The 15,026-nt window shown below is 40.7% G+C and overlaps 1 protein-coding gene across 1 annotated transcript; it reads left to right on the top strand.

Annotated features, from left to right (window-relative positions):
• The first annotated feature begins 3,649 nt into the window (after window positions 1–3,649).
• Window positions 3,650–14,565, top strand: anxa13l (annexin A13, like). The gene is made up of 11 exons (XM_024392122.2): window positions 3,650–3,806; window positions 4,662–4,737; window positions 5,283–5,377; window positions 5,891–6,061; window positions 6,800–6,833; window positions 8,709–8,788; window positions 9,251–9,319; window positions 10,023–10,124; window positions 10,533–10,608; window positions 12,136–12,248; window positions 13,100–14,565. Exons 1-11 carry the CDS (start codon window positions 3,792–3,794, stop codon window positions 13,217–13,219), a joined length of 951 nt encoding a protein of 316 aa, XP_024247890.1. The 5' UTR covers window positions 3,650–3,791; the 3' UTR covers window positions 13,220–14,565.
• The last annotated feature ends 461 nt before the right edge of the window (window positions 14,566–15,026 follow it).

The raw sequence follows: 15,026 nt of genomic DNA, 5'->3' as shown, positions 1-15,026 counted from the left end.
TACTTTGGGGAACATTGACTTTTGGTTATAAAATTCTCATATTTTTGGCAGTGACAAAGTAAACAAGACTACAGGGTGGATATCAATCTCTCCTTGACGATAGACTGCTATCAATAAGGAAACAAATGTGTTAATTTGTCATTTGTTTGAATGAGCCCCCTTTAAGGGGCTCATACATGCTCATGACAAGTCTTATAATGGTACTTTCTCACAATCCATAAATTATTGTACAGATTACAATTTTATTAGGTGTCTAATATCAAACTAATGAAGTCCCAACATAATAAATTATACTTGAGCCTAACAGTTGGCTAACTTGTAAAAACCCTTCCATTTTTAGACATTTAATCCAGCGCATTGAATTATTAAATATTGAATATACTATTGAATATACTGAACATATATTGAATATGTGTTGATATTATAATATAATAGAAAATACTGTATTTCAGAGAATGACATGCATCCGGTCAGTACTAGTTCAAATCTGAATACAGAGAGAGACTGTGGGCTGTAGTGCAGGGTCAAAGCTGATTACAGAGAGAGACTGTGGGCTGTAGTGCAGGGTCAAAGCTGATTACAGAGAGAGACTGTGGGCTGTAGTGGGGTCAAAGCTGATTACAGAGAGAGACTGTGGGCTGTAGTGCAGGGTCAAAGCTGATTACAGGCTGTGGGCTGTAGTGCAGGGTCAAAGCTGATTACAGAGAGAGACTGTGGGCTGTACAGGGTCAAAGCTGATTACAGAGAGAGACTGTGGGCTGTAGTGCAGGGTCAAAGCTGATTACAGAGAGAGACTGTGGGCTGTAGTGCAGGGTCAAAGCTGAATACAGAGAGAGACTGTGGGCTGTAGTGCAGGGTCAAAGCTGATTACAGAGAGAGACTGTGGGCTGTAGTGCAGGGTCAAAGCTGATTACAGAGAGAGACTGTGGGCTGTAGTGCAGGGTCAAAGCTGAATACAGAGAGAGACTGTGGGCTGTAGTGCAGGGTCAAAGCTGATTACAGAGAGAGACTGTGGGCTGTAGTGCAGGGTCAAAGCTGATTACGAGAGAGACTGTGGGCTGTAGTGCAGGGTCAAAGCTGAATACAGAGAGAGACTGTGGGCTGTAGTGCAGGGTCAAAGCTGATTACAGAGAGAGACTGTGGGCTGTAGTGCAGGGTCAAAGCTGATTACAGAGAGAGACTGTGGGCTGTAGTGCAGGGTCAAAGCTGATTACAGAGAGAGACTGTAGTTACTTTGTGTTCTGACAATAAACACCAGAGGCTTTGTCTTTTCTACTTGTGTGTAAATGATGGTGGTTATGCTTATTTGTTTATTAGGAGTTAGTCCATTTTATTACATAATCTACACCGTAACAGATTTATTTTATTTTATTAATAGAGTAATTTAGGGCATTATCAACAGTAAAATACTTTGAAACATTTTACTCCAGCATGCTGTAAATTATGGTGCATTGTGGGAAAATGTTGTGGGCGGGGAAAGACTTGCTGTATTTTGAATGGTGCTGTAATTCAACCACACCTAATACAAGTAGCATACCGTATCTTTGGAGAGCCTTTTGATCACTAGCGGGCGCAAGGTATTTTGAAGCGTGATTTGTTGAATCCGTGAGTGAGAATGCTGTACCAATTTATATTTTATGTGATTACAGTGCCCCCATCAATAGAAAATGTATAGGGGACAGATTGAAGTGGCAGCCAGTCTTGAACCTTAAATGGTTGAGCATTTTGTCATGTCTTTTTGGTCTGTTTTGCCCTGTGGTCGTTGCCAGTTTGGAAGCCTTTGTTAAAGGCCTTTAAAAGTGCCTCCAAATATTCATTCATATGCTGTAAACACTCTACTTAGCAAACCAACCTGCTTGCACCAATCCCTTGTCAATACAGTAAAATACTGTGAAATACAAATCCCTCTCATCAATGAATTTCATTGATTCATTCTGATTACGGTAGTGTTTACTTTTTTTTTTTACAGTAAAATTACAGTCAATTTTAGGGGTTTTGTAGTGTGTGTCATTATACAGTACTTGCTTTGATACCATATTTATATTACAGTAGGTGTACTGTAATATGAAATACTAAATTTGACTGCCTGAAAACTACTGTAAACTCCTGTCATATTCATACACTGTAACCCTTTTTTTTTTTTTGTAATAAGAATCTTACATTTTATCTCCAGAACAGAAATACATGTATTGTATAACGATTGCTGATAAGGTTTCGTCTCACCTTGACAGATGTTCATTCTTTGTTATATTATGCATGATTTCAATGTGTACTGAACAAAAAATATAAATGCAACATGCAACAATTTCAAAATATTTACTGTTACAATTAAAACAAGTAAATCAGTCAATTTAAATTAATTAAATAGGCCCTAATCTATGGACTGGGCAGGGGTGCAGCCATGTGTGGGCTTGGGAGGGCATAGGCCCACCCACTGGGGAGCCAGGTCCCAGCCAAGCACAATTCGTGTTTCCCCACAAAAGGACTTTACTACCCCCTCCCCCCCTCAGATGATCCCGCAGGTGAAGAAGCCGGATGTGGAGGTCCCGGGCTGGTGTGGTTACACATGGTCTGTGGATGTGAGACTGGTTGGAGACGTACTGACAAATTATCTTAAACTACGTTGATGATAGAGAAATGAAGATTTAATTATCGGGCAACAGCTCTAGTGGACATTCCTAAAGTCAGCATGCCAATTGCACGTTCCCTCAAAACTTGAGACATCTACGACATTGTGTTGTTTGGCAAAACTGCACATTTTAAAATGGCCTTTTATTTTCCCCAAGCACAAGGTGCACCTGTGTAATGATCATGCTGTTTAATCAGCTTGTTGATATCAACTTGATATGCCACACCTGTAAAGTGGATGGATTATCTTGGCAAAGGAGAAATAACAGGGATATAAACAAATGTGTGCACAACATCTGAGAGAAATTTTCTCGTGCATATGGAACATTTGTGATTATTTCAGCTCATGAAACATTCCAAATAATGCCATAGTCTGAAGACAGATTATATAGATTCTAGTCTGTCTGGAGTAACCTGAAAGCACATTAAGAAATATAATATAAATCCAATTCAGCGGTGATTCTTTTTTGATTTGACCATACATTGAAATGGGTTTAGAATATTTATTTGAAGAAATGTGATGATGTCAGAAGGATTCAGGAAGGGAATGAGAATTGGGTCAGATGAAGCCTAAATCCTCGGAGGAACCTTAGAGATTTTAGACAGAAGGGGTCATGCAAAGCTTGATCATACTAGTAACACACAGTGACATGCATTACAGAACACAAAGGGGGAACGTTAGTTTGACCAGGTTTAAGTAGAGTGGCAGTGGTGATTAACGAGAGTGAGGACAGGTGTGGAGGCTGATGAGCAATGTGTTGCAGCTGTGCTAGTTGAGTTAGTAGAGAACAGCGTTCAAGTCTGGTCCTATCGCCTGAATGTTTGTTCATTCTTAACACCATTAGTTGATTTCAATTCAATATAAAAGTAGTAGCCTATACTTCTTATGTTATACAGTTTAAATCAATGGTTTTAATTCACTAAATCATAGTACACAAACCGAAATGATTCAAATTAAGTAGCTAGATAGGATGATCACTAAACGCTTTCAGCAGTGTCGTAATTAGCCTACCAAATTGATAAAGGCTGGTGACGTCAGCTATGCTGGCAGGGTTGGTCCTTCGTGCGCAGAAGCGACTTCTTAAAGGGTGACTAGCGAGGAGGACGTTGACTGACCCGACACTGTACATCATCTTCGCAGGGTTGAAAACAAGAGCTGCAACATGGGCAACGTCCAAGTGAGTGTCAAGTTTTGGACAATTTTCTTTTTAAGTGCGTTATCAGCTTTTGTTGACTTTCTATGCCTAGTAGCCTATTTGATGCTGCTGTACAGTGTAGCCGGAAAGTAAACGAAAATAAACGCTCATTTTAAATGCGTCTAGGTACCACTCGACTGACTCAATCTACATGTCAAAAATATAGTTATTTATATTATTTTAGAATGTAAGAACAATTCAGCTGAATGGCCCATCACACTGTTATTGTTTATCAAATCATTTTAAAGCTTTTAAAATGTCCGTTTTTAGTAATAGTATGTAAATGGCTAGCTTTCATATATGATTTGTGTATGCGTGGAGCATAATTTATCCATTAAATATCTTGCAGTTTATCATAGCCTGTTTATAAACGTAGGCTATGCAGCAGGACCATTCATATGTCAACCCGACTGTATATCAAATGCGTGTTAGGAGCGTTGGCAGCTTGAGTAGGCTGCTTCTCTCTGGAATTTCTCAGAAATGCTCCCCACTCAATGATCAATACGGTTGCATTGTCTTTGGGGAGGCTGAGCGAGGAGGAGGGAGGCTGGCGCCTAAGTAGCTTTGTAGCAATATGCAATTGCCCCATGACTCAGCGCACAGAGACTGCACCCTTTTGCTAGACTAGGGACGGAGGGGAATCTAGTCTACTGTACTCAACCATGAAGGAGAATTCTTTCTCGCATGATCTATACCGAAAATACTTTCATTTTTAGGATGAATTATGTGCCATAGACCTATGATTATTTGAGACAGATATGATATCATGGGAGAGCATATTTTTGTATGTTATATTAGTGTCATTTGGGTGTCCTGATTCTGAATGTTTTCCCATAGCCAACTATTACCCCCTATGAGGATTTCGATGTTGTGGCTGATATCAAGGCCATTCGCAAATCCTGCAAAGGTTTGGGTAAGTGTATGGACTCGTGTATTCCCGTTCAATCACAATATTCCATTCAAGCATTAATTTAGGCCAAAAGGCTACAGGATTCTCAAACCTGAGCCTTGAGGTCGTTTTTTCTTGTCTCCCTAAGGAATTGATTAATCCATGTCAGTGATTGACCAGAGCGAGGTCTAGGTCTGACTCAGTTCCTGATTAGAAGGGGCAGAATGTAGACCAGCAGTACTGAGGATTAGTACAGGAACTTGTCGTTAGTGTCTGTAGGCCCTTGCATAGGGTCATGGCATAGGGTCATGGATGTGTTTACTTGCACATCAGATAGATGCATGACATCATCCATCTGATTAGAAATAAAGTGACCTGATCACTATGTATCCAGCAATATGAGTCAATTATGCAGCGATGTAACGATCAACGGATTATACAATGATAATGGGACAATATAAATTTTTTATTATATTTGACACTCCATCAATGGATAGTTTTGAGTATTCACAGATAAACTGTTTGTAACCTTATTTGTTGTTAAGTGTCTTTCTGATTCCTCTCCACAGGGACCGATGAGGAGGCCATCATTGAGATCCTGGCCAATCGTTCATCAGCACAGCGCTTGGAAATCAAGCACGCATACTTCGAGAAGTATGACGACGTAAGTCGTTTCTCATCCGTTGACTCGGGAGGTCAACGCATTAAGACCATTTTTATGTGAAATGCAGAGTCCAACTTTTAGTTTTATGACTTTAGCATACTTCATTTGAGTTGTAGGGGAAAAGTACCTTTTGGATCACAAGATGGATGTCCCGAATGATGAGTTAGCATGGGTAATGAGTGATGGAAATACTTGCATGTAAAAAAAAAAAAAGGATGTTGATGCCATTGTACAGAATTTCCCCTCTCCTAGATTTCTATATTTTGCTTTGCTTGCCTCCTTGAAATAAGAATTTTTTTATATAGGAATTGAGGTCAGAACTTTCTTGTTTAAACGAGAGTGGAATTCCACTGTCTTTTTTTTATATAAATGTATACTTTATCTAGACAGGAGGATATAGGGATTGAACCCTTGGTTTTTTGGGGGAAGGCAGGTGTGTTACCACTGTACCACAGGGTTTGCACAAGGAAAGACTCTTGAGAACCATCTGTTCTATGTATTGTCCATACTAAGGAGTTGGAGGAGGTGTTGAAGAAGGAGCTGACTGGTAGTTTTGAGATGGCCATTGTGGCCATGCTAGATCCGCCCCACATCTACTCTGCCAAGGAGCTGAGGAAGGCCATGAAAGGTGCGGGCACCGACGAGGCCGTTCTGGTGGAGATCCTGTGCACCAGCACCAATCAGGTATGTTGTTACTGGACCATTAAGCCAATTGGGTGTCCTTTTATTTTATTTCACCTTTATTTAAACAGGTAGCCTAGTTGGGAACTAGTTCTTGTTTGCAACTGCGACCTGGCCAAGATAAAGCATAGCTGTTCGACACACAACACAGACTACACATGGAATAAACAAACACTCTCAATAATACAGTATACACTGCATGTGAAAATGAGGTAGGATAAGAGGTAAGGCAATAAATAGGCCATGGTGGCAAAGTAATTACAATATAGCAATTAAGCACTGGAATGGTAGGATGTGTTGAAGATGAATTATTCTTGACTAAAGGCTTATCGGGTATTGGTTTATTGGCCCCAACTAGCATTGATTTGGACTGTCAAATCTGCACTCTGCAGGAATGTACTCTCTCAATAATGACAAACAATGCTATTCAGCAGGTCCATTTCACCTGTCACAATACTGTTCAACAGATCGTTACCTGTCCAACTTACTTGTTTTTTTGACAAAGAGCAGGGGAGGTAGGGTAGCCTAGTGGTTAGTGTTGGACTAGTAACTGGAAGGTTGCAAGTTCAAACCCCCAAGCTGCCCCTGAACAGGCAGTTAACCCACTGTTCCTAGGCTGTCATTGAAAATAAAAATTCTTAATGGACTTGCCTAGTTAAGTAAAAAATTGTTATTATTTAGTGAATGGAAACAGAAATGCTAAAGCAGAATGACTCTTATTCCCTGACTCTCTCCCAACAGGAGATCCTGACTTGCCAGGAGGCGTATGCCCAGGGTAAGTACTTTTAGCCAGGACTTCGTAATATATTTTATGGTCCAGAATATGGTCAGTCAACCCACACGCAACCAGTGTTCTTGTATTTGTTATGTGAGTCACTAGGATGAATCGCAGTGGAATCGGTCACGTTTTCCTCTCTCGTTCGCTGGTGGAGATTTAGACATGACATCATAAATTCATTTTAGAGTAATGTTGGAGCTTTTGGGAAATCTCCAAACTGTCGATGAAACGTGACACTGTTTACCCCCTCAAAAAAATATGCTGACCCAATGTCTGTCAAGGGAATTATTGATACATTCCATGCTGTTGTGATATTGAATTCATTCTTCTCAAATTGCTGTCCTTTCATAGTATTGTGTTTTGACATCCCATTATTTGGTTTTGTGAACTTTTGTCTTCATTTGTTGCTACTTTGTTTTCCTAACACATCTGAAATGGTGTTTTTCTTTATTTTTACTTTTTCTACATTGTAGAGTATAGTGAAGATTTAAACTATGGAATCATGTAGTAACCAAAAAAGTGTTGAACAAATCCTAATATATTTTAGATTCTTCAAAGTAGCCACCCTTTGCCTTAATGACAGTTTTGCACATTATTGGCAGTCTCTCAACGAGCTTCACCTGGAATGATTTTCCAACAGTCTTGAAGGAGTTCCCACATATGCTGAGCACTTGTTGGCTGCTTTTCCTTCACTCTGCTATCCTCTCATCCCCAACCATCTCAATTGGGTTGATGTCTGACTGTGGAGGCCAGGTCATCTGATGCAGCACTCATCACTCTCCTTGGTCAAATAGCCCTTACATAGCCTGGAGGTGTGTTGGGTCATTGTCCTTTTACAAATGATAGTCCCACTAAGCACACACCAGATGGGCTGGCATATTGCTGTGGTTGCCATGCTGGTTAAGTGTGCCTTGAATTCTAAATAAATCAGACAGTGTCACCAGCAAAGCACCATCACACCTGCTTCATGTTGGGAACCACACATGCGGAGATCATCCTTTCACCTACTCTGCGTCTCTCAAAGACACGGTGGGAAAATCGCAAATTTGGACTCATCAGACCAAAGGACAGCTTTCTACTGGTCTAATGTCAATTGCGTGTGTTTCTTGGCCCAAGCAATTATCTTCTTATTGGTGTCCTTTAGTAGTGGTTTCTTTGCAGCAATTTGACCATGAAGGCCTGATTCACAGTCTCCTCTGAACAGTTGATGTGTCTGTTACTTCAACTCTGAAGCATTTATTTGAGCTGCAATTTCTGAGGCTGGTAACTCTAATGACCTTATCCTCTGCAGCAGTGGTAACAGTCTTCCTGTCCTGTGGCGGCCCTCATGAGAGCCAGTTTTTTTTTAGCGGATTATAGTTTTTGCGACTGCACTCGCAGAAAGTTTTAAATTCAGTATTGACTGACCTTCATGTCTTAAAGTAATGATGGACTGTCTTTTCTTTTTGCTTATTTTAGCTGTTGACATAATATGGACTTAGCCCTTTTTCTTAACAGACCATCTTCTGCATGCTATCCCTACTGTCACAACACACCGGATTGGCTCAAATGCATTAAGAAGGAAAGAAATTCCATAAATTGACTTTTAAACAAGGCATACCTGTTAACTGAAAAGCATTCCAGGTGACTACCTCATGAAGCTGGTTGAGAGAGTGCCAAGCTAAGGCAAAGGTTGGCTACTTTGAAGAATCTCAAATAAAAAATTAACACTTTGTTGATTACTACATGATCCCTTATGTGTTACTTCATAGTTTTGATATCTTCACTATTCTACAATGTAAAAAGATTCTGGACACCTACACATTCAACTTTTGACTGGTATTGTACATCTGGAATGACCTCTACAGTGAGACCCATTTGTTTACCCTCCAGTGAACGAACGTGACCTTGTGGCTGACATTGAGGATGACACCAGTGGCGATGTCAAGAACCTCCTGATATCTCTTCTGCAGGTAGACAGGGTGATATTCTATGCTTAAAGTACATGTGTCAAATATACACATTTTGCACCAATTGATCACGTGACAAGGCGACACGACATCAACTGGAGGTGTTTCCCATTGGGAGGCCAGTCTGTGGGCCTTGTGCCCAATCTTTCCCCACCCACTCCCCCTGCACTAAAAGGTACATGACTCATATCCTGTCACAATGACCATGTAAATTAATTTGGATAAGAATGACTGCTAGGTATGAAAGTTAAAAGTAAATGGGAAACAGGAAAATACATTTTGGTTTGGGAAAACCTTCCTTGTGAGTCAACAAAGCGGCATTACATCATACCTTCGCCTGATAGGTTGATTCCTCCCAGACCTGCTCTTTCACTCTTACTCGGTCTGTCGCCATCCTTTCTTTGTCCACCTCGCTCTCCCTTTGCATCTCTTTACCCCCACACCCTCTTCTCTCTACCCTGATAGGCTAACCGAGATGAAGGCTTCGAGGTGGACGAGGGACTGGCCGAGCAGGATGCGACCGCTATGTTTGAGGTGAGCTCTCACTATGTACGGTACCAGGCTCTTGTTTTATGTCTATCAACCCCTCATGATGCTCTAGGAATCAGTATAAAGGTAAGACCTCAACAAATAGCGGTTGTGGAATGTCACGAACCGGCTCAAAGCCCGTAACAAAAGGGAGACAACGTGGAGATAAGGAGTAACAAATGATATATTTATTAACTAAAGCAACTAAGGAAAATATACAATGGTGTGTGTAATCAGTAGTGTAAGTGAGTGAGTGTTTTGCATGCATGAATGTGATAATGCAGGGTGTTGAAAGATGTTGTCACAAACAACTCAAAAACCACCAAGAAACACAAAATCCATAAAGGTGTCTGCATGGAGAGTCTCCTCCATGAATGGGGAAGTGGTGTATTTATCCTGGGAGACACCGGGCCCAGGTGTTTCCCATGTAGCTGACGACCCTCCCAACTCCGCCCACCAGCATCCTAATAAGGAAATAACAGAGAATACGGCAGACAGAGTGGGAGGGTCGTCACAAATGTAACTAATTTCTTTCGTGTAAATCTGCCGTTGACATCAATGTAATTTATGCAAAAATCCAAGTTGTGTGTATGGATCTCGAGCCAGAATTCCTTTTTTTCTAAGCACTGACTTTGACTGTGTATCCCTGTGCTTTCTGCTGGTGTGTGTATTCTGGTCTTGATGAAGTGTCTTTGTTTGTGGATGTCAGGCAGGAGAGGGTCGTTTTGGAACGGACGAGTCCACCTTCAGTTACATTTTGACACACAGGAACTACCTGCAGCTTCAGGCCACCTTCAAGATCTATGAGCAGGTATGTATAGTACACCTGCTATTTACAGTATGTACAGCACACCTGCCACTGGGGGGGGTCTAACTCTGTCAACGCTCTGAATTGACAATAATAGTCAACAGTGTAAGAAAATAACCGTTATTACTAGGTTGGTCCAGTGGCATAAGCCGCTGCCTCCATCCCACATACTGCTGCAGATCTGTCCCACTGCTCTTTCCTCCTTCTGTCCTATCCAATAAACAGATGCGTGAGGAGTGGGACTGCCCTACTTTTTAAAAATAAGAAGGAAATAAAAAACATTTGCCATTTAAATGGAAGCACGTCTAAGTACTTGGGGAAATTGCCTGGCAGTAGTTGGTTCTGTTTTGTACTCCGTATGGACAAATGAATCACCATCTTGATTCTGTTCACTGTCCTGTTTGTTCTCAGCTCTCTGGGACAGAGATCCTGGATGCCATTGACAACGAAGCCACTGGGACCTTAAAGGAGTGTTACATCACCCTGGGTATGTTATTTCTAAAGGCCATGTTTTACATGGTTGCTAACTACCTGTAAGTTAGATACACTGAACAAAAATATAAACACAAATCAAAGTTTATTTGTCACGTGCGCTGAATACAACAGGTGTAGACCTTACAGTGAAATGCTTATTTGCAGGCCAATAGTGCAAAACCAATAGTGCAAAAAAGGTATTAGGTGAACAACAGGTAAAACAGTAAAAAGACAGGCTATATGAAGTAGCAAGGCTACATACAGACACCGGTTAGTCAGGCAAAAGTAGTATGTACATATGGTTAAAGTGACTATGCATATATGCTAAACGGAGAGTAGCAGTAGCGTAAAAGAGGGGTCAGCGGATGGTGGGACACAGTGCAGGTTGCCCGGTTAGCACTGGTTGGTCAGCCAAATTGAGGTAGTATGTACATGAATGTATAGTTAGTGACTATGCATATATGATAAACAGAGAAGCAGCAGTGTAAAAGGAGGGGTGGGGGGGGGCACAGAATGCAAATAGTCCGGGTAGCCATTTGATTACCTGTTCAGGAGTCTTATGGCTTGGGGGTAAAAACTGTTGAGAAGCCTTGTAAAAGGGTTGGTTTTGTGCGCTGAAATAAAAGATCCCAGAAATGGTCCATAACGCACAAATATTTCTCCATTTGTTTACATCCCTGTTAGTGAGCATTTCTCCTTTGCCAAGATAATCCATCCCTCGAACCTCGTTTTAGAGATTTTGGCAGTACGTCCAACCGGCCTCACAACTGCAGACCATGTGTAGGGGCGGCAGGTAGCCTAGTGGTTTAAAAGCGTTGGGTCAGTAATGGAAAGGTTGCTGGTTTCGGTCTCTGACCTGACTAGGTGAAAAATCTGTCGACGTGCCCTTGAACAAAGTACTTAACTCTAATTGTTCATGTAAGTCGCTCTGGATAAGAGCGTCTGCTAAAACTACCTAAATGTGGAACCACTCCTACCCAGGACCTCCACATCCGGCTTCACCTGAGACCAGCCACCTGGACAGCTGGTGAAACTGAGTAGTATATCTGTTGATAATAAAGCCCTTTTGTGGGGAAAAGTCATTCTGATTGGCTGGGCCTTGCTCCCCTGTGGGTGGGCCTATACCCACACACTGTGCCTCTTCCAGTCATGTGAAATCTATAGATTAGGGCCTAATTCATTTAAATTGACTGATTTTCTTATGAACTAACTCAGTGAACTTGTTTCATGTTATGTTTTTATATTTTTGTTCAATATAGCTGACTGAGGGTGAAGCCATTCACTGCCATTAGTTGCAAATTACTTCAAGTGTCTGAAGGAGTAATCATGACTTCCTCATGAGACGATAGCATAGTGGGTAGACTCCAAAATTAAGAAACTTTCATTCATCAAATGTAAACAGAACTGTGGCATTTCCTGTTTTTTTGACTGAGCTGCCAATGCTGGAGTTAGACTTAAGTGCCCCTCCAACTCAGTGCTCTGTGAGGCACACAGGGAAGTATTCATCTGTGTGTCTGCATGCACATCTCTTTCTCTACAGTGCGGTGTGCCAAAAACCCTCAGCTCTATTTTGCCCGTCGCCTGAACGCCGCAATGAAAGGGGCGGGCACTGACGAAGACACGCTCATCCGCATCATCGTTGGTCGCTCAGAGGTATGACATCAAGGCATGAGACACAGAATATTACTCTTTAAGGGGTTTAGTATCACCACTGTGTTTCTAAAGCTTTTGTCCTGTTAGACAATGCCCCCCCCCTCGTTTTCCTAACAGTATTGTGTAGGGGGTATGATGGCGGGTGGTGCCATTGAGCATATGAAGCGACCTTGCTCAGGAATCACTCTGTTGCTAAAGCAACAATTATTTTGTTTACCATAATAAGGAAACTGTCACAGTTGTATAATTATTTCTTGCACAACGGGAGTGATTCTGTGGACCATGTGTTTTGTCAAATAATTTCAAATGTATTTAACTTTATTAGCTCTCTTCATGGGTTGCAAGTTTCACAATATTGTTTTCAATGTTTTAGGACTGATGCCCAACTGAAAGATGTAGTCTAAAGTGCATTACTGTGGCTTGGAAACACGATGACAATTTCAAAAGGGGAAATCTTTATCATTGTGATGTCGCCAGATTGGCTTTAGATGCAGTATAACTTTAGCTAGCGAAGATTGAGGGGACGGCACTGAATTTTAGCTAGTTAACGTTAGCAATTGTAAAATAAAAACTAACTTTGCTAGCTAATGGCCAGCTCTCTCTAAAGTAAATTTGAGGACATTTCATTATTTCTTGAGCAATATCATTGAATTTGCAGGCCGCTGTCGTGTAATTTTGATAAGTCTTTCGTTGAGAATGACTGGGCACCAGTATGGGTTGTGTTCATAACAATGTCCGGACAGAGGTGCAACCCACAAATACTACTACTTGCCCTCTAAATAAGAACATATCAATGTCATACGAGGATAATTATAGAACCAGAAGATCATGTAAATGTTTGTTTCTAACAGTTTGACCTGGAGACCATTAAGGAGATGTACCTGGAGAAGTATGATGTTCCTCTGAAAGAAGCTCTGAGCTCTGAGTGTGGAGGAGACTTCAAACGTCTCCTACTGGAGATCCTGCACTAAGACCCCTGTTTGTTTCTCTTTCTGTTCCTCTTATTCTTTATCCTTCTTTGACAGTTACACTCCTAAAACACCTGTCTTCTTATACTTCTACCTCTCACCTCTTCCTTCTCTCCGGCGCTGACTGCAGCATGAACCAAAAATCAACCACACCATGTGTTACTAACACAGACAAAAGATGTCACTAACTTCTACATTGAGTTATGAACAGAAGACTGCCAAGTAGTCTGGGCCGTATACTGGATAATGACGTAAAAGTCAAAGACCTGATTTATAAATACTGTTCTTAAAACCGAATAACATTATATTGATATACTATGTTGATTATCACACATTCCACAGTTAGGCTCTTCTTACATATAGTAATGTAACCAACTATTTGTCATTCTTTTTTTCCCTCTTTTCTTTATTCAAAGCTGTGGGAAGTTTGGGTGCTGAGGGTGCTGCAACACTCCTTGGGGGAAAAAGTCAATTTGCTTTTTTTTTTTTACAAAATTAGTGAACTTGTCCTTTACTGTTCCTGTATCAGTTGAGGAAAAATACTCCTCAGCATCCCCCTGTTCTTATTCCTTTCTTGTTTGTGGCTGATAGTTGATGTTGGCTGTATAATTAGTTCATACCACGTTTACTGTGTCTACCACATAGATGCCTTAAGAGATGCCATTTATTTTCTTTCTGCTGCACCACTCAAGCTCCAAGGAATCTCATTGGAAGCTTTCCGGTACATACAGGATCACGACATGGCTCCATTTTGAATCGAGAAGAGATTAAACATATCTGGCTTAGAATTTCTATCCATCATTAGGATTTTTAACCTGTAGGAAAGAAGTTGACCGTTTATAGATACCTTTTTTAGATCAAAGCCTTCTCTCTTTTGAAATATTTACACTTTGACCATTCTTTTTCTTTCTAATAAAACTCAATGGAAAACAGCAGTAGTAATCAATCGAAGTAGTTGATATAAATAAGTGGATGTTAATGCTTTTAGAGAGCAATGGGGGCTCTAAAAAATAATATATTAAGGAGGGAATGCACCATAGCATTGATTGTAGTATTTCATCATTTAAAGGAAATGTGCAAATTAATCGTAAGGCTTCAAGTACAATCATGAGCATGTAGTATTAAAGGCAACTACTGTATGGTAATATTACATGGCCTCCTAACATGTTATATCAAAAATACCTCTAACTATCTTGTAGTGAGTGGGCTTCTGTTGTGTCAGAACTGTATTGATGGCAACAGGTCAATGTCAACGACTTGCATTCTGGATGAATGTTATCCTGAACATGGCCAAAGATTTGTGGTTACTGTAAAATATAAATAAAGCATAGCTATATTAAACCGAACAATGCATGTTGCTGTGTTCACTTTATTTATTTTTTTGTCAACCTCTGATAAAAGTGAAATTGCATTTAATGTGATGGATATGTGTTCAGTACTACTGGTTTTATTTTTGGGGGTCACATAATGGACTAATATATTACTTTAAACTGTAACACTTGTTTATTTCCTGCGGGCTTTGCCAAAAGTTGTGTGAATGTGGAGTGCAGAGCAGTTATTGCCTTGGTATCTATGCCCAATTTTTAACCTCTAGATGGCACTATAGATCTACTGTTACCCAATAACCAAACTGCAGGTCCAATGTTGTGCCAACTATACTATTAGGGGAGAAAGCAATGTACTGTGTTACACCCCCCCCCAATATAGTAAGTCCGTATCTGAAAGATAAGCTTTCTTTGACTGTCTCTGACCTGGGACCCCAGGAAGAGTAATAAATACTGAAAGCCATAGGTGGCTGTACTGGAAAGGA

The sequence above is a fragment of the Oncorhynchus tshawytscha genome, linkage group LG28 (genome assembly GCF_018296145.1).
Source record: "Oncorhynchus tshawytscha isolate Ot180627B linkage group LG28, Otsh_v2.0, whole genome shotgun sequence".
NCBI classification, from domain to species: Eukaryota; Metazoa; Chordata; class Actinopteri; order Salmoniformes; family Salmonidae; genus Oncorhynchus; species Oncorhynchus tshawytscha.
This window is presented reverse-complemented; position numbering and strand designations above follow the sequence as displayed.

Bases quoted from the DNA above. Each gene is read 5' to 3' on its own strand.
- anxa13l (XM_024392122.2), top strand. The intron at 6,834-8,708 runs GTAAGTACTTTT...TTTACCCTCCAG, and splicing joins CCAGGAGGCGTATGCCCAGG to TGAACGAACGTGACCTTGTG. The intron at 12,249-13,099 runs GTATGACATCAA...TGTTTCTAACAG, and splicing joins TCATCGTTGGTCGCTCAGAG to TTTGACCTGGAGACCATTAA.